The 18369-nt window shown below is 41.6% G+C and overlaps 1 protein-coding gene across 2 annotated transcripts in view; it reads right to left on the bottom strand.

Annotated features, from left to right (window-relative positions):
• The window catches only part of OVCH1 (ovochymase 1), a 1177845-nt gene that overhangs the window by 610972 nt on the left and 548504 nt on the right, over nucleotides 1-18369 (bottom strand). For both annotated transcript variants that reach the window (XM_069228188.1, XM_069228187.1), the window contains exon 16: nucleotides 3725-3905. In XM_069228188.1, coding sequence (XP_069084289.1) covers nucleotides 3725-3905 — 181 coding nt within the window. The remainder of the gene's footprint in view (nucleotides 1-3724; nucleotides 3906-18369) is intronic.

Genomic DNA, 18369 nt, shown 5'->3' on the forward strand with positions numbered 1-18369 from the left:
TGTCTGATTGGGAAAGCTCAAGATTCCCTAATATCTCATAATTCTAACTTTAATTTGGCCACATCCACTGCATTTTCGCTCACTGGTATCTGAATTATTTCTCTTCCTGATCATGAATCTTCACACTCACAGGAATTCCTTTATAGAATCTAATCAAATTGTTAGTGCTTGAGAACCAATTCCATTTTGTATAAAAAGGGTACTGGGCATAACTATCTCCAGGATGACTACTGGTAGCACCCTGAGGGGGGACTTAAATTAGACACGTTAATATTTTGCGATCTTGGAGTGGACTCTCCAACAGGAACAAGTTCTGTCTGATTTACAACATGAGGAGTATTTGTCCGTGTCAAGACTAAATGAGTTCTTCCTGTAGGTATGGTCAAAGTGTGAGACAGCTCTGGAAATCTCTGATCTGTATAATGGGACTGCAGGACCAAGAGTGACTGGAACAGCAACTGCATCTGGGGCCTTCACAACAAGAGTTTATAGGGGCATTATTCCCTGAACTTTCGCCCAGCAAGTTATGACTCACAATCACCATTGCAATTGGTGTTTAACTTCTGTTAGTAGCTATACCTTCCATTCCTTTAATTTGAGCCACATTATATGGAGGTGGATGTGCTGATCTCAACACATCCAATATGTCATCACTAGAATCGCTATCACTATCTACATCTATGTTCTCTGTACCTTTTACCTCCTCTTGATTTCCTTAACTTCCCTTTCTTTTTTCCTTATCCGTCACCTCGCTCGTCAATGCTGGGTACAATGTAGCTCCCTCTCAGTGCTTCATACTGTGCAGGTCTACATCGTGGTTTCATCTCATACAATATTCTCCTTACATTTTCAATAATTCTGAAATTGAATGTGCCATAGGGTGGACACCTCAATGCACCTTTTTCTGTGATCTTATGCCGTTGGTTCAGCCAAATGCACGTATGAAGAACCACATTTATCATATGACCTGCCATATCTTTGGGTGGTGCCTCTTCCTCCTGCCCAAACAGGTTTTTCCACATCTTCCGTCAGTATCGCTCAAAACATTAAAACATTTAATTTTTCAACTATAGTTTTCAGCAATTACAAACTAAAATCAGCTTTAAATTAAAATGAGCACTTCACTCACAATTCTTACTCAAAAGTAACAGCCAATAGCATCACAACAGTGACATAGGCAACCAATACCAGGGTGGCTCAACACCAACCGACCAATGCCAGTGCGGTACACCATGACATCAATCTCACTTCTCACATTAGCTCTCCCTCCTTTACAATTTATTACAAATTTCACGAATGCATTCTTCTCAACGTTAAACATGCAGAACAAAATGCAAAGCAAAATTAACAAATAACTGTCTCCCCACTGAAGAAATGAAAGTAACCAGCTACACAAGAAACGGTTTGAAGTGATACTCCCCAACCCACTCTGCCTCATACTCTAATGAAACCTTGACCTGTGGGGGGAAATCACCCGGATTAGTTTAGATTCTCCCTGTGCACTTGAAATTCTCGCCTACAACCACAATTTACTCACACAAAGATGAATGTCCCTATCTCAACTGTGCCGCTGAAGACGTCTCACAACAAGTACCACCAAACTTAGCAGACAATTACAATATAGTGTCTTCTACACTTTATAACACTATCCTGGGATCTTAGGGCATTGGACCAGCTAACTTCAACTTCTCTGCATCAAGCACCTCACTCACACAAACAAACATTACCTCATCACACCACACAATCTCATCCACTGCAAGCTCGACATAAGCAAAAGCAACAGGTGACTATTAATACTTACTCCTCCGCTGTTACAATTTTTCCCAAACTGCTGGAACTCCATCAATCCTCCGGCTTGAACGGAGGACTTTAGGTGCTTGGACTGTGCTTGGGTACATCTAGAATAAGGGACACCTTAACTTTCTGCTCCAGTACCTTACCATCTGACAAGTTATCATCTTGCAGGAAAGCCCATGGAAACAGAGGTCAATCTTCAGGATCTTGTAGTATACTGGTAGGCAAAGGAGTTAGCATCACATCTACAAATTACAATTTCGTGAAGCCCATTTGGCCATACAAAAAGGACCAGGAATCAATATTGGAATTTAGTAGGTTTAGTTCAAATTAGTAATCAATCCAATATAAGTTCAAAACAGGATCAGATTGTAAAGATACAAAATCAGAAGCGGCAAATTGAAATGCCAGAAAAAGTTCACTCTTAATAGCTTGAGGCATATAAAGATTAGAGTCTCAGCACTACAGAAACTAAGAAATGAGAATTGATATTTAGATTTGTTCTCCTTGAGAGATATAGAATTAAGGACCTCTAGCTAGGTTCTCAGCTGAATAGGATAAGATATTGAGGGTCTCAAGGAAAAAGCAAGGTAGGTGTCAGCATGGCAGACTCTAGTAGAAGAGTTCAAAGGAAGAAGCATTGTTAGCATGAAGCTATACACTGAAAGGGCAAAAGGATCAGAGAGGTCTGCACCTGAAGATGTCACCAGAAAGCCAATTATTTTCCTTTTGCATGAAGCACACTTGCAACATGAAGTGATTCTCCCATCACACGGAACTCTAACAAGCACGTTAAGCTTGAGTCTCTTCTCTTCAAGTCAATTAATAAAAGGCTTCTTCTGCTCAATAAATCTACCAGCCCATGCCAAGATTTTCCTTCTCATGCTCTTCTATCACCAATACACAATACTCCTTTCTCCAGCTAACGAGAAACACCTGCAATAGAAGAATCAGGCCTTGCTATCACTAATACACAATACTACTTTCTCTAGCTAACTAATAACAAATGGACGCATGCCTGCAAAAGAAGAATCACACAGAACACTGAAAAATATATTTTATGTTAAAATTAAAGGCCTACTCATGCAATCTTAGGAAATCATTGTAAAATGTGCACTTTTAACATTCAATTATCATTGCAAGCATAATGCCAGAATAATTTAATGATTACATGCACAATGTGTTTCAATAAATGCAATACATCAGAATAGAAGTGCAAATGATGATGAAAACTACAATCTTCATATTAAAGCTAAACATTAGAATGTATATGTATATACAAAACTCAAACTTCTACAGTGAGTGCACCTTCAATAATACACTTTGATGTTTCACTTAACATTAATAGTGATAGATCACAATGTATGATGCCAATTACATATTGTGTTACTTCAGTAAACTGTAGGGGTGAAGCCAATATTGGGTTTCTCCACAATCAGTGAAAAAAGCCTTTCACTTACAGGCCAAATCTACTAGCTTTACCATTTTATATTCCTGGCAAAATTAGGTAATACAAGTCTGCAGTTTCTTTTTTTTTTTTTTTTTTAAACACAAGAGTTTATAGCCATTTCAGCAATTATGTTTTATTACAGTCTTACATTTTTAATCAAGATCAATCACATACGCTTTTAGGCAGCAGTTCAATACCTTGTTGGTTATCACTTAATCCAAGTTTCCTGCAGAAAGGCTTTCTAGAGGCACTTTGAATTCATTAATTTTATTATAGACATTAAATAATTTACAAAGCTTAAAAGCACAACACATGTGACAGCTGGCATTAAAGTTTCTGTGCAAGTGAACTTCTCCCATTATTTAAAAAAAAAGTTTGCCTTATAAGTTTAGCTAAAAAGGCAATAAAGGCATTGAAGAGATGCTCTATCATTAATGGTTTGATTCCATACCTTTGAAGTCAATTATGATGGCAACTTACCCAGTTACACAGTGGCCTGCTGTCAATATCCATCTTGGACCAATAATGGTCCCACCACACCGGTGTGAAGTTTTCAAGCGAATGGTAACTTGCCAGGGCCAACTATTTGGTCTAGCTTCTTCTCCACCGACAATGCGAGTTGATTGCCACCGAGATGCAAAAGGTGAAACTCCACAAACATCTAAACCACAAAAAACAGCCTGTCACTAATAGCCATCCTAATTATTTTCATATTAATATGATCAAATACCCTCATTTTGCTTTGTGATTTTTCCCCGTTCGATTGTTCCTCAGTTGATGTCCTTTTTGCCTTCTAAAAGTCAGATGTCTTTAATTTTCAACCAAAGGTATGAAACTTGTAATCCGATTGCTTCTCCCAACATAACAGTTTATTCATTGTATTTGTGCACCAATATATCTAATGTTGTCTTAACTTTGGATCTGAGTTGCAGGGTGATTTTCTTGATGCCCACAAAGAATCTTATTTCACTGGACATAAAAAATAAATAAATAGATGTGAGGAATAGGGCAATGATGTTGCAATTAGATTTGGCACTTTATCTAGGAATCGTCTGTACTTCGAACAAGTGATGATTTTCATTTATTAACACTCTAGACAGCCCAGGAGTTCAGTGTGTATCATCAGGTCATGGTTACAAATATTTTTAGCTCTCTGTTGACCAGATCTTTTGTTTCTAGTAGAGAGGGCATCTGCTCGCGATTGGATGTTTTGCTGTCTAGTTCAGCCATCTCCTCTTGATTCAATGTCTTTCTTACAGATTCAGGTGTTTGTCCTACCCAGGAACATCTTGGTATTCTGACTGGTTGACCTGTATCCTTTCACTACTGTTGTTGCTTACATTCAATAACTACTTTTTCTAATAGCTTAAGCACTCCATGGAAGTGCATGTGTTTTCTTGCATTTTACAGTGTGTTGCTTTACTTTCACTTTCATCACTTTCTCCCACCTCCTTTACTCTCCATGTTTAGTCCCTCTGCTAGCCCATCAGTTCCTTCTCCCACACCATTCCAGTCTTATTAGTGTGTCCCCTAGCACTCTGATCATTGCTTCCTACCCACCTCTTTAGATTCTTTCTATATGTGTATCACTCTACACGCATGCATATTGGGCACATGATTGAGTTATTTAAATCAGATTCAAAGATGGCTATTGTATGCACATCAACCACTGCCATATTGGGACTATTTATTTAAATATTACATAGGCATTCAAAGGCCGTCAACTTAGCTGCGCCTGCATCTACTTTGGCCAACTCGGAATATAATTTGTTGAAACATTAGAAACGCATTCAAAGATGGCTGCCAGGAATTCAAGCATCCATGGCAGCCTTCATTGAATGCATTTAATATTTTATGAAACCCATTGCAACATGGTTATTACAGGTACATACGCATTTGCAGTGGCCATCTAACCCAAAAGGTGGGCTTCACCGAGATCTAATGGCTTTGCCAGTGCTTGTTCTTTGTCTATTCCACAGTGCCTCTAGAGTTTATAAGCCTGAAAGCTCAGGCAATTTTATATTGCCTTCTGACAATTTAATAAATTGAAGAAACAAGTTTGGATCTTCCAAAGCCAAGGTCGATATAAGGAGATCAAGTGAACTGGGTAAGAATTGTTTTTTTTTTTTTTTTTCTTTTTTTTACACAATGCTACAAAATAGCAATGGATGTAAAATTTAAAACTATACTATCACTCTTAGCACAAATGCAGATTCCTATTTATGCATAGCAATTTAAGGAGATGCGATGCCAGATAAAATGTCAAGGTACTGAGCCAGGATTTGAGACAGACAGCCTGACAGCATTGGATGTTGGTATCATCACAATTTAACCCGCACAGAATATTTTATATTGATGGATCCTTGTTGGCAACTCAAGAGTGAAGAATTTCCATCCTTTAAGCGATGACTGCTATCTGGGCAGTGGGTAATTTGAGGTTAAAGTGAGGACCCGCCCACTCAAGGAAGCGTCCACAATGAATCTGTGTAATAAAACAGTGCCCACTCTGGCCTGGTGAAGATTCAATGGCAAGGTAGAAAATTATTATACTTTGCCTTTATCCCTATCCATTTGAAGATTCTTTTTAGTAATCCCCCTCCACCTTAGCAGTAGCACCATTGCAAATAAATGCTGTCCATAAAGGTGGATGGTATTGCCTAAGCAGTAACTACCGAGAAGATAATTTACGTTTCTTAATGCCAGGTGAGGAACACCCAAACTGCCGCTATGCAAATAAATCAGGATTACCCATACCAACAGAACAGGGTTCGGATTATTGAATTCTCTGCATAATCATGTACTTGCTTTATGGGGATCATGTGCACCCTTCTGCAATATGGATTCTTCATAGATTTATGCGCAATACAGAATTAAGCAATTCTGCACGCTTTGATACTACTCAAAAATGCACACTCCTTGCTGTTATATATAATTGAGAAATATGTAAATATATGTCAACCACGCCATTTAGTAACATTTTAGGAAACCCAAGAAAAAGTAATTGTTCACTTTATTGCCCCAACATGTTGATTAGAGTGTATTGCACCATCATGCAGTGATTTAAAGATCCACAATATCCCTCTTTTGTGACATATGTAGCAGTATTACAAATTGGGAAGCGCTACAAATTGGAGCATCTGAAGCCAAATCGGACAGTGTGCTCCATTACTGATAATGTTCTGCCCCTTAGTGAAATAGATAATCACTTTGCAGGCGCATGCAGTGACCATTGCCACCTGCAGGGGCATGTCCTGGAGGTAGGGGGCATCAGACTACCTTTGCACCCTCAAGAGGGTATGCCATTTTTTTGGTGTAGTCAGTGCACCCCTGACGGTCTCTATTACTCAGCACCCACATCCATAATAAAGCAATGGTGTTTCTCGCTTGCATATGGCCACATCCCCCAAAGCAAATGGCCGTCCTCTTAAAATAGTGCTAGAGCTATCTGTATTATAGAAGGGGCCGCACAAGTATCTGCCATCCTTTCTGTAATGCTTTAGTGCCCCATGGCACAAACAAAAAAGGGCGCCCATGCCCATAGGGTACTGTGCATATAATGCCCTGAGCATTTACTTCCAAACATAAAAAAATTCCTGATGTCTTAGGAGGGCCGGTAGGAGTTAAATTGTAATCAATTTTGTTTTTGCCAACTTGATTAAGAGTAATGATTACTTTTTATGGCACCAACACATTACACCTAGCCTACAGGTAAATCTAAGCCAGCACAATTCCTCCACAACTTCATGAAGCCTCAGAGCAGAATCACTTAGTAACTCAACTTTTAATGCGATTTAGAATATAGCACGATTACACAGGAATTATGTAAACGAGGATTCTCTTGATCACGTTCTGCAGGTTCAGGAAACCTGGAACACCAAGCTGTTTTTCATTAACAGTTTCATGCCTTTTGAAAAACATGCAAAGCAATCATTGGCATCTCGTGCTTACAATTTATATCCCTGCTTCTTAAATTTGAAATGTTCAGTCAACAGATAGCATTTTAAATATTGCAATTTCTCTTAGGGGGCTCGTTGAAAGTTAGTTAGTTATAGTGGGGGTTGGTTTTTTTTTTCGTTTTTTTAAAGGGGCTATATGTTGGTGGAAAAGTCAATTTTTTAAACTTGTTTGAAACTTATTACAAGATTGTAGATTTTGAATTTGTTAATTTAACATTTATGCTTTTAAAATTGATGTTTTTATGTGTTTTATGGATGTATTTTATGTAATCGAATAAAGATTGATTGATGTAGTGACAGCAGCATGGATGTCATTTTGTGCATGGTGGGGGAGGGAAAAGAGGGGGGGGTGGTCTCAAGATGTACCAGAGTTTACTCCTGGCCTGCCCCATATAACTCCTGGCACTGCTCTTGCGATCCTTCACTTCAGATGTTGCAAAAGCAAAAGGTACCCCAAGCCACTCATGGGTGCAATTTACTTTCGGCAGCTTTTTCTGGTCTTCAGTTCTACGAAATTGAATGCATTCCCCAGTGCAACGCAAATTCTTTAGCATACATCAGTGGTTCACAGGCTGTGAAACTGGGACCCCTGGGGCACCATGAAGCCTCCTAAGGGGGTCGGCAACTCTTTAGAAAATTGAGTAATGTTAACAGACTAATAAAGTATATATAAATATAGTAGCTAAATGTACAATTGAAACTTTTAAAACTTATTGTAAACGTCAAGAAGTTTGAAATTGGAGGTCCAAATCACTGACAATGTTTAAGCCAGGGTCACCGGCTTCCAGTAATGACTCAGTTGGGGGTCCCTGAATTCCAATAATGATTGATTGGGGGTCCACAGAAGTCAAAAGGTTGGAAACCACTGGCATACATCATAAAATGAAATGAATATAATGACAAAAGCTCGTTGAAAAATCAATTTTGAATGAACCTTTCACCTCTGGTATTAACAGTGGTAGTGCCTTTTTAACTATCACAAAACAGTAATTCAAGCCAACAACATTTCCTATGATCCATATGGATTAATACAGGTGTACATAACTAATAAATCAATCTCTTGTGCTTCTGGTTTAACAATATATTTTATTTTAGAAAAATGGAACTGTAATATCAAAATCACGTGGCACCACTTCCTTGGATTCATGAGCAAAGGAACATAGCACATCACTTCCTACGATATCATTGGGGTCAAAGTGTGTCTCATGTCCCTTCTGCTACTCCTGATATTCTGGTGAATCTTTAAAACAATTGATAAGCTATTAAAACCATCAACTTAATTGGATTCAAATCCTAATGCGCATTCCTCAGATCTGATTGTTTCAAGCTATTTAAATGTCACCTTTTATTGACTCGGAGAGGAAGGATCAGTTGCAGCATGCTTGTTTAAACATTCTGCCTCAAAGACCATTATGTGCTACAGCAGTTTCCCCATGAAATGACCATTTTTAATCGTATTAACATCCTAGTATTAGAGGACCAAACCAGTCCACCTAACATTTTAACGTTTTGCACTACACTTAATTTGTATTTGCATTGTTTCCATTACTGTAATATGTTTTGGATGCTGGTGGCTAAGAGGAAGCTAAGCAATCTATGGTCCTTACTTGAGATAAGTGCACTGGAATAGGTAATTTCTAATGGAACAAATACAAATTTCTGCATTTCGGTTCGGTCTAGTTAATTTCTTTGGGCCTATTGTGACTATCTCAGCCCTAAGGTTAATTAACAATAAACCTCTATCAATGTAAATGCTGCACTGTATTATAATTTCTATGTCAGGACCAGAGGCGAGAATTATGCCTTCTTTCTCCACTTTATTAAATAGAGGTCGAACATTCAATAAAGAAACTACTATTACCAAGACAGCATGGGAATCGGAGTACATTAAACAACCAATCAAAAACATGTAGCTTAGAACCAACCAGGGACAAGTAGTCCATAATATAGTCCATTATTTGTTTCTCCATTTCCTCTTTCTTCGCTGCTCACAGCCAAGATAAGTTGACCATTTTGGTCTCTTATTGTATTTAAAGCTAAACAGTAATTTCAGTGTTTGTGTACTAATGTACAAGTTACTTAGCTTTGGTAACGAAATATCTGGTAGAGACATATTCTAATTGCAGATTCCTTACCTTCGAATTTTCCCCCAGGCGTCAGACTGGATCCGGAGATTTTTCTTCGAGCAATACCCTTGCGCGTCGGCAGGTGGCGTTGGTAGACTCCGCGGGCGTTGTCGCCATGATGACGTCGGGAGTAGTATATAGACGCCGCCCTCGCCAAAGCGCAGAGCTGCTAAGAACACAGATTGGTGCGCCAGAGCTAAGGACCTGAAAGGGGGAATCCCTGTCCCTAGAAATCAGTTCGCAAGCAGGGAGGATGGGTGGGCAGTAAGGAATCTGCAACTAGAATATGTCTCTACCAGATATTTTGTTACCGAAGGTAAGTAACTTGTACATCTGATAGAGACTTCTAGTTGCAGATTCCTTACCTTAGAATAGATACCCAAGCAATGCCATCCTCGGTGGTGGGCTGCGAACCAAGATCAAACTACCAAAATATCCGTCCCGACAGACATTGACTGTCCGGGCAGTTGTGCTTAGCAAACATGTACAGGGACGCTCATGTAGCTGACTAGCAAGTAAGTTAATGCAAGGGGGAAGTAACCTAGACTTCCACGGTAATCCAATCACTAAAAGATTCTAAGTATACAACTAATGTAACATCAATGATAATTTATAGAATTATGCATCTTTTTGACATGTTATTGTAGACAGAGTTATATTTGTCTAAATAGGTGCTTCAAAAAAAAAAACAGCGAAAGTGAAAGTTGTGCAGCAAAGTGAAGGTGATATATACAATATGTACAACGGGTGGTTTAAAAATATTATGGAATTCTAGCGGCTCCGTTAGTCCAGGAAGCCCTGAAGTCACATAATATTTCTTTATGGTTATGTATTCCACACTCAAAGATATTGTCGACGTTTCGACCCAATTGCAGAAACAAATTAAAGGTGGGTCATCATCAGGAGTGGGAAAATTCAGGTCGGTAGCACCAATGGGTAGTATAAATACCTAAAGTTACTAAAGGTCTGTGTAATCGGTTTTAAAGATTAACAATGGGGAGGGACTAAGGCACTCACCTAATATCCAGTGTAGAAATACGATCTGGTGGACAGACATCTTCCTAATTGGAAAATGATCTACAGTGTGGTACTCTGTTTATATATTAGAGTTTAAAAGCAATTCAATGGGTAATCAGTGACTACTTACGTGTTGAATAGTTCACTGGTGTACTCCAGTCTGGGGGTCAATAGGAATGGTCTGTTTGGTGTAGTGTCTTCCGGATCAAACAAGCACTGAAAGCCTTTCACAATTGCAGGCTGGGGCTCATGATATCTAATAAACAATAATTAAATGAACTTGCTTGAATAAGTATGTGAGTGAAGCAAATTGTAAATCTGAATATATATAAATAATAATAATAATAATAATAATAATAATAATAATAATAATAATAATAATAATAATAATAATAATAATAATAATAATAATAATAATAATAATAATAATAATAATAATAATAATAATAATAATAATAATAATAATAATAATAATAATAATAATAATAATAATAATAATAATAATAATAATAATAATAATAATAATAATAATAATAATAATAATAATAATAATAATAATAATAATAATAATAATAATAATATTATTATTATTATTATTAATAAGGATAATAATAAGGATAATAATAATAATAATATTATTATTATTATTATTAATAAGGATAATAATAAGGATAATAATAAGGATAATAATAAGGATAATAATAAGGATATATCTGTAGATGTGTATCTGTCTGCACTTACTATTCCGATTGAATCAGAGGAATCAATTTTGCGGGCCTGGGAGAGTCATCTGGGATCTCCCGGCGCCGTGTGTACGATCGTGGAGTTAACTCTCCGTTTGAAGTAAGCCGCATGTATGGGAAACGTGCAGACTTAAAAGCAAAATCCCAACCATTTTGGACCTTGTAATCTCATCAAGGATTGGTCCAGAGGGGTTAACTCCACAATCGTACACACGGCGCCGGGAGATCCCAGATGACTCGCCCGGATCTCCAGCGAATTTATATGGAGCCCAGACTACGCCCGAGACCAAAGGCCTCTGATCTCCGCCTCTGCCATGTGGCCACTCCAACCCAGAAGTGACGCTTCTGTCACTATAGAGAGATCTGGTTGGGGGAAGGGAGAGCGATCTGCCTTGGACCCAATTTGGATTCAAAAGCCACAACTGCAGGTCTTTTGCAGTTCCCTCCGAGATCTGGACCAGGTCAGAGCGATTCCCCTGATGCTGCGCCCACTGGAACTTCAGGTCTCACTGCACAGCCTGCATATGCCATCTGGCACGTGTTACTAGCAGGATGCAGGATGCAGGTTGCAGGCTGCCATGAGGCCCAGCAGCCTCAGAGTTAGTCTCACGAAACCCAAGACCCAGGTCGAAAGATTGGAATCGTCGAGGTAGGGGAAGACTGAAACCCCTAACCTGCGCAGATGACCTGCAACCACTGCCATCACTTTCGTGAACACCTGAGGGGCGCTGGTAAAGCTGAAAGGGAGCACTGTAAACAAAGTGCTCGTGACCTACCACAAATCGTAGGTTACGTCTGTGGGCAGGTAGGATGGGGATGTGGAAATAAGCGTCCTGCAAGTCCAACGCTACCGTGCAGTCTCCTGGGTCCAAGGCAGACAGAACCTGAGTAAGGGTGAGCATTTTGAATTTCTCCTTCTTGAGGAAGTAGTTATGGTTCCAAAGGTCTAGGATAGGACGTAAGCTCTTGTCCTTTTTTGGTATCAGAAAGTAGTTGGAATAACAACCACAACCTACTTCTGGCACAGGGACCTTTTCTATAGCTCACTTGGCCAAGACAGCTGCGACTTCCTGGCGGAGAAGCACCAAATGATCCTCTGGAAGGTGACTGAAGGATGGTGGCATGGGTGGTGGAGCAGATACGAAAGGGAGTGAGCAGTCCTTTTGAACAATCTGCTAAATCCACCTGTACGTGGTATGTTCCCAGTGGGGAAGGTGATGGCAAATCCTGCCACCAACTGGACGGGGGTGAGGGGACAGACTAGGAGGGTTTGGAGGCTGTAGTGGGGGCAGAGGGACTGTACAGACCTCTGGTTCCCTGTCCCACGGCCACGTGGGATTCCGCGTCCTCGGCCACGCATAGGCTGACCACCATGAGAGGCACAGTGGCCGTGTGGAGGACACGACAGGGAGCCCCTTCCATGGCCACGAAAGGGGTGAAAAGCTGATTGTGGTGGGCGAGGGGCCAAGGAAAGACTGAGGGACCGAGCAGTAGCCCGGGAATCCTTGAATCTCTCCAAGGCAGAGTCCACTTTGTCTCCGAAGAGATGGGTGCCATCAAAGGGCATGTCCATGAGTGACTGATGGTCATCCCGTGAAAACCAGAAGTACGTAACCATGCGTGGCGCCGTAAGGCAACTGTCGTAGCAACCGATCTGCCCAAAGTGTTGGTTGTGTCCAGTCCACAACGGATTGTTAACTTTGCCACATCTCTCCCATCCTTCACAGCTTGGGAGACGATAGCACTGGCCTCCCCCGGTATCTGCGGCAGGACTTGCACAACCGTATCCCACAAAGAATGGATATAGTGGCCCAAAAGGCATGCGGTGTCACAGACCACAGTGCGAGACTGGAGGAAGACAACTTCTTGCCAAACTGTTCCAGCCTTTTGGATTCCCTATCTGTGAATGCGGAAGCGAATGCGCCTGAAGAAGAGGAATCCTGGATAACAAGACTGAGGCATGGGACAGGAATTTAGGGTCATTCGGAGCAGGCCGATGGCGGTGTGCGATAGTCCTATTAACAGGAGCACCTCTGTTGGGTTTGGACCACGTACCCAAAAGGACATCAGTGAGGGTTTCATTAAAAGGCAAAAGGGGTTCTGAAGTAGAAGCCCCAGGCTGAAACACCTCCGTCAGATTAGACCTGACCTCAACAGTGGGAAGCTTGAGACCAAGGACCTCAGCTGCCCTACTGACCACCATACCATAAGTTGTTCCCTCCGCTGTAGCCACGATAGAAGGAGACAGCATGCCAGCGTCAGGAGAAGTATCCAGACCACTGGCTTCGCCCAGTTCCTGAGCCCAGTCCATAGTAGGGTCATCCTGGTATTCATAAGGGTCCAGGGACCCCTCCAATTCCTCCCCATATTCGTACCCATAAAAAAAGAGTCTGAATCTGACCTGGGGCGAATAAGCCCCACTGAGTCGTCAGGGATAAGAATCAGGTTGATGTCAATAGTGGGCACCACTGACATTGGGAAAGTCCTAAGGGTGCGGCCGGCATGGATCCGGAGGTGACCTCTGCAGCCAGGGCTGAAGCCGCCGGCGCGGAACCTGAAGGCCCCTCAGACGAACCCCTTGGACCCAAAGGCGATGTATCGGGGTCGGCCCACCCAAAGGCCACATGGCCTCATAAAACTCCTTTAGTTGTGTGGGGGTCGCTCCAGCACCGGGAAATTCAGGGAAGTGCAGAGCCGACCTAGATGCAGGCTCCGAGGACAGAGGCATAGTGGGTGGACGCTCTTCCTGTGTCACGTCAGCCGAGCGACAGGGCGAAGTCGGTGAGCAATGGGACTTCAACTTCTTCTTCTTCCCTTGACCCGAGGATTTAGAAGACGAGTGGTGATGACTCCACCACCGATCGAGACCTTTGTCTCTAACGAGACCGGGACCTATGCGGAGTCGAGTGCCGGGCCGCCATTAGCTTTAGGGACCGTTCCCTCAAAGCCTTCGGGTGCATGGCCTGGCACTCTGAGCAGGACTTCAGGTCGTGGTCGCGCTCAAGACACAACAGACAAACCCGATGAGGATCCGTCACCGATATTGTCTAATGACAGTCCTTGCATGGCTTGAACCCGGTCTTCGGGGACATCCTCGACGTGCCAAAGTCGCACAGAAAAAACTCGACAAAACAGTTTAATTCGGCCAAAAAAAATAGCAAGGGTAGCTCTTCTCCAGATCAAAGCGTGGCGCAGAAAGAAAAGAACTGACGTCACTGCACGAGGGCAGTGTCTATATACTACTCCAAACATTATGGCGACCACAACGCCAATGACACCCGCGGAGTTGACTGACGCCACCTGCTGACACGCAAGGATATTGTTCGAAGAAAAGTCTCCAGATCCAGTCAGACGCCTGGGGGAAAATTCTAAGGTAAGGAATCTGCAACTAGAAGTCTATCAGATTTTTTTATTCATTTTAGGAATATTCCAGGTGGTGCCTCTAGAAAGCTCGCGCTGAGGTGTACGCACAGCTTCGATTTTCTCTCAGATAGAGAGCGAAGGTGCACGTCCACTTCAGTCAGTGTGTTTTTTTCTGCTTCAGAGCTTATTGCTTGGAGAGTGACGCCCTTCTACAATGGTCTGTATCTAGATACTTACTTTTCTGGATGTCCCTTTTCTTTCTCTTCATCTTTAAGGGGTCTGTATTATTTTGTTTCTTATACACCCTCTAGTGCCTGTAGTGGGGCATATCTGCCCTGTTATATATATAGTTAGACATGGCATCCTTGGCGTGGTCTCCCCTAACATTTTTTCTAGGTTTTCCAGGTTGTTGATGTATGCTGGACTCTTTTTGCTGTTCTTGTCACTCTTGGCACTTTACCATTACTATCTAGTGCTGAAGTGCAATTGCTCCAATGTAAAATGTACGTGTAATTGGCTTTCCCTGATTGGCATATTTGATTTACTAGTAAGTCCCTAGTACAGAGCACTAGAGGTGCCCAGGGCCTGTAAATCAAATGCTACTAGGGGGCCTGCAGCACTGTTTGTGCCACCCACATTAATAGCCCTGTAAACATGGCTCTGACCTGCCATTCTAGTGTCTGAGTGCAGTTTTGAATTGCCAATTTGACTTGGTAAGTGTACCCACTTGCCAGGCCTAGACCTTCCCCTTTTTTTACATGAAAAGCACCCCGAAGGTAGGCCCTAGGTAGCTCCATGGGCGGGGTGCAGTGTACGTAAAAGGTGGGACAGGTACTTATGTGTTTTATATATTTTAACAGGGAAATGTTGCCAAATTTGGTTCTCACTGTTGCAAGGCCTAACTCTCTCATAGGTTAACATGGGGGCTGCCTTTAAATATTATTAAAGTGCAGATCCCCTTAGGGAGCAGATAGAAATGTGGAGTTTAGGGTCTCTGAACTCACAATTGAAAAATACATATTTCAGTGAAGTTGGTTTTTAGATGGTGATGACGCAGAAAAAAGAAGGACCAACATATATTCATATATCATGTAACCAAAATCGTATAATGTAGTGTGATTTTAGTAAAGAAAATAATGTACGAGGGAAATTGTGCCCTCGGGGTAGTTCGCCATTATTATATAAACGAGCTTTATTAATCATGAAGAATTGAAAAATGTAGTAATCAGTCATAATTGCAAACGTGTGCTATGATTTCTTGTTGAAACTGTTTTATGCTTAGCTTAAATTTAGTAGAGGCTTTGGCCTAGTTGCCTGGTCTCAAATTCTAACTGCGTGGCTTTATTTGAATTAACCAAAAGTATATTTTACTTTAAGGTTGTATTTTTCCAGTAGAGATGACTAATACACTTATCTTCAAGGTTTCGTGCTAGGCCGGTTTCATCCCCTTTGATACAAGGTCAGTCTCTGCAGGTGCGGACAATAAGAGTACTGATACTGAAATAATTGGCAAACTTTGTTACAGCTTGTGTTACAAGGCTCCAAGGACAATATATGCATAAATGAGTACTAGGAGAAAGACATTTTTCATTGGTTAAATGGAAGCCACCCTATGAACCCTCCAATGGAAGACCCTGCAGAATTTGGAATGTTTATTACTTAAACCCACCGGACAAAGAAGTCAGCCATTTTCCTTGATGCCAATTTGAAGCCAAATGCCAGACTCCATCTTGGACGATATCCTGATGCCCTTTTCGCTATTCCAGAGAAAGAGACTAAGAATTATCACCCTAGAGACTAACTTTAATTTACCCCGTCTTGCCCATGCAGTAACTTTGGCCCATTCTCCTTGCTGCTGCAAGGAAACTTGCCCTTAACTTTTCCCCTTTGAAATCTGCCCCATGCGGATTGAACCTGTACCTGAGGAACGAAGGCTTTCTTGAATGCTGATTGTATTTGGTAATTATGAAAGGATAATTGTATTATGCATTGTGTTTTCCTTTTAGGTACCAACTGCTATTTTGATAGGGCCCAAGCTGGAAGTTTTCTAAATTTGTGTTGACTAACTTCGTTTTGCATGAAGCCCCACATGCCAATGGTAATTCGAGGTTAGTTGAGGTATTCATTTGATGCACCAGGTTGAATTGAGATCTTGTTATGCTGACCGATGTATGAAATTAGTCAAATTCAGTTACTTATATTAGTGATTTGCATTGCTATAACCGAGTGCATTATAATACAGATTTTGAGTAGATTGCGTTTCTTCCGCCGCTATGGACAACTAGTAATGTTCGTATACATATATCATTTGGTTTTGAGACTTATATACATTGTGCTAGCTTTGTTAATATAGGGAAATAAACTCATTAACTTTTAATAAACTGGTGTGGTTATTCATGACTGAAAGGTCATGGTGCGTCGAAATACCAACTGGTATTGATTCCTAATGTGTTATTTCGATCTATTAATTGAGTATTGGGTATCGAGCACAGTAGTTATTGATTACTGATCTAAGCGATCCGACTGTTCTAGGATGAGGAGAGCCCAGTTCGGCTAAAAGGTTCACCGACCTCCAGCGTGTCCAGGTACAGGTAATTTATAAGGGCTGGACGCGTTATCAATGGCATGTTTGAAAATGCCACTTTTAGAAAGTAGGTATTTTCTTGCTTAAACCATTCTGTGACTCTCCCATGTTTATGGATTCCCTGTCTGGGTCAGTTTGACAGTTGGGCTGTTTGCACCTCTCTAGACAGTGACACAAAGGGAGCTGCAGTGTAGCCTGTATATTCTGATGTGCCATCTGTGCTAAGGAGGGGAGGAGTGGTCACACAATGCAGTCTCTGACCCCCTGGTGTGTCTGGAGCCTGGCCTATGCAAGGCAGGATCTTACACACGAGAGACTTTTCTTTGAAGTAGCCTACGTGAATGGGGTATAAGAGCAGCTCCCAAAATCCTTGAAAATTACATCACTTCTGGAATCAAGAGGAACCTCTACCAAAATTAGCTGAAGAGCTGAGGGTAAGTGCTGCTCTGTCTGTGACTGTTTTGTGGAGCTATCTTGCAGTTGCTGCTTTTGCCCCTCGAAAGATGACAAAGACTGGACTTTGTGGTATATTCCTGCTTGAGAAGAATCTCCAAGGGCTTGGACTGAGCTTGCCCCCTTGTTCTGAAGTCGCAGGGCCATCAAAGACTTCCACTGCCAGCACCTGGACTCCATGCTGAGACTGCTGCCCTGACAAGTGGTGCCCTATCCAGTCCCTGGGCCCTTGAAAGGAGAAGCTGGTAGAAACCCAAGAAAACCAACTTCGGACCGACGCCGCTGCTGAATCCCATGATGCCACCTGTAATGGACTCCACGGTCCTCGCTGGATTGCGACGACCCTTGCAGGCCTGACATTGCTGCATCCCCACCGAAGTCCACAAAAGTTGTTGCACCACGTCGTGACCGACTCCGCCCGAAGTGCGCGGATTCAACGCTTCACACCAACTCCGCCTCACCTCCACTGCTCTGCAGCAAGGACCCGACTGCTCTTCGTGACTCCTCCACTCCTTTGCCCCACAGCACCAGAACAGACGCCGCCTCTGATCCAGCGACGCCGCCATCCCCAACTTCGCGCACTGGCTTGTTTTCACACTTTACTAAGTTACTGCACCTGGGGTGTCTGCGTGACTCAGTACCCGGCACCGTTAGCATCGAAATTGTTTGGAACGACTCAGTTTTATCACCTCATCAAACCATTTTGTTTCTCTTAGTGCTATTTTTGAGTTTATTCTTTAAAAATTCAAAACTTGACTTGTGTATGTCGGATTTTTGTTTTGGCCTTGTTTTGTTTAAATATTGGCTTTTGTTCTAAATATGTGTTGTCATTTTGTGGTGTTTTTACTATATTACGGTGTGTGTTGGTACAAATACTTTACAC

The sequence above is a fragment of the Pleurodeles waltl genome, chromosome 4_1, assembly GCF_031143425.1.
Source record: "Pleurodeles waltl isolate 20211129_DDA chromosome 4_1, aPleWal1.hap1.20221129, whole genome shotgun sequence".
In the NCBI taxonomy this organism is placed as follows: Eukaryota; Metazoa; Chordata; class Amphibia; order Caudata; family Salamandridae; genus Pleurodeles; species Pleurodeles waltl.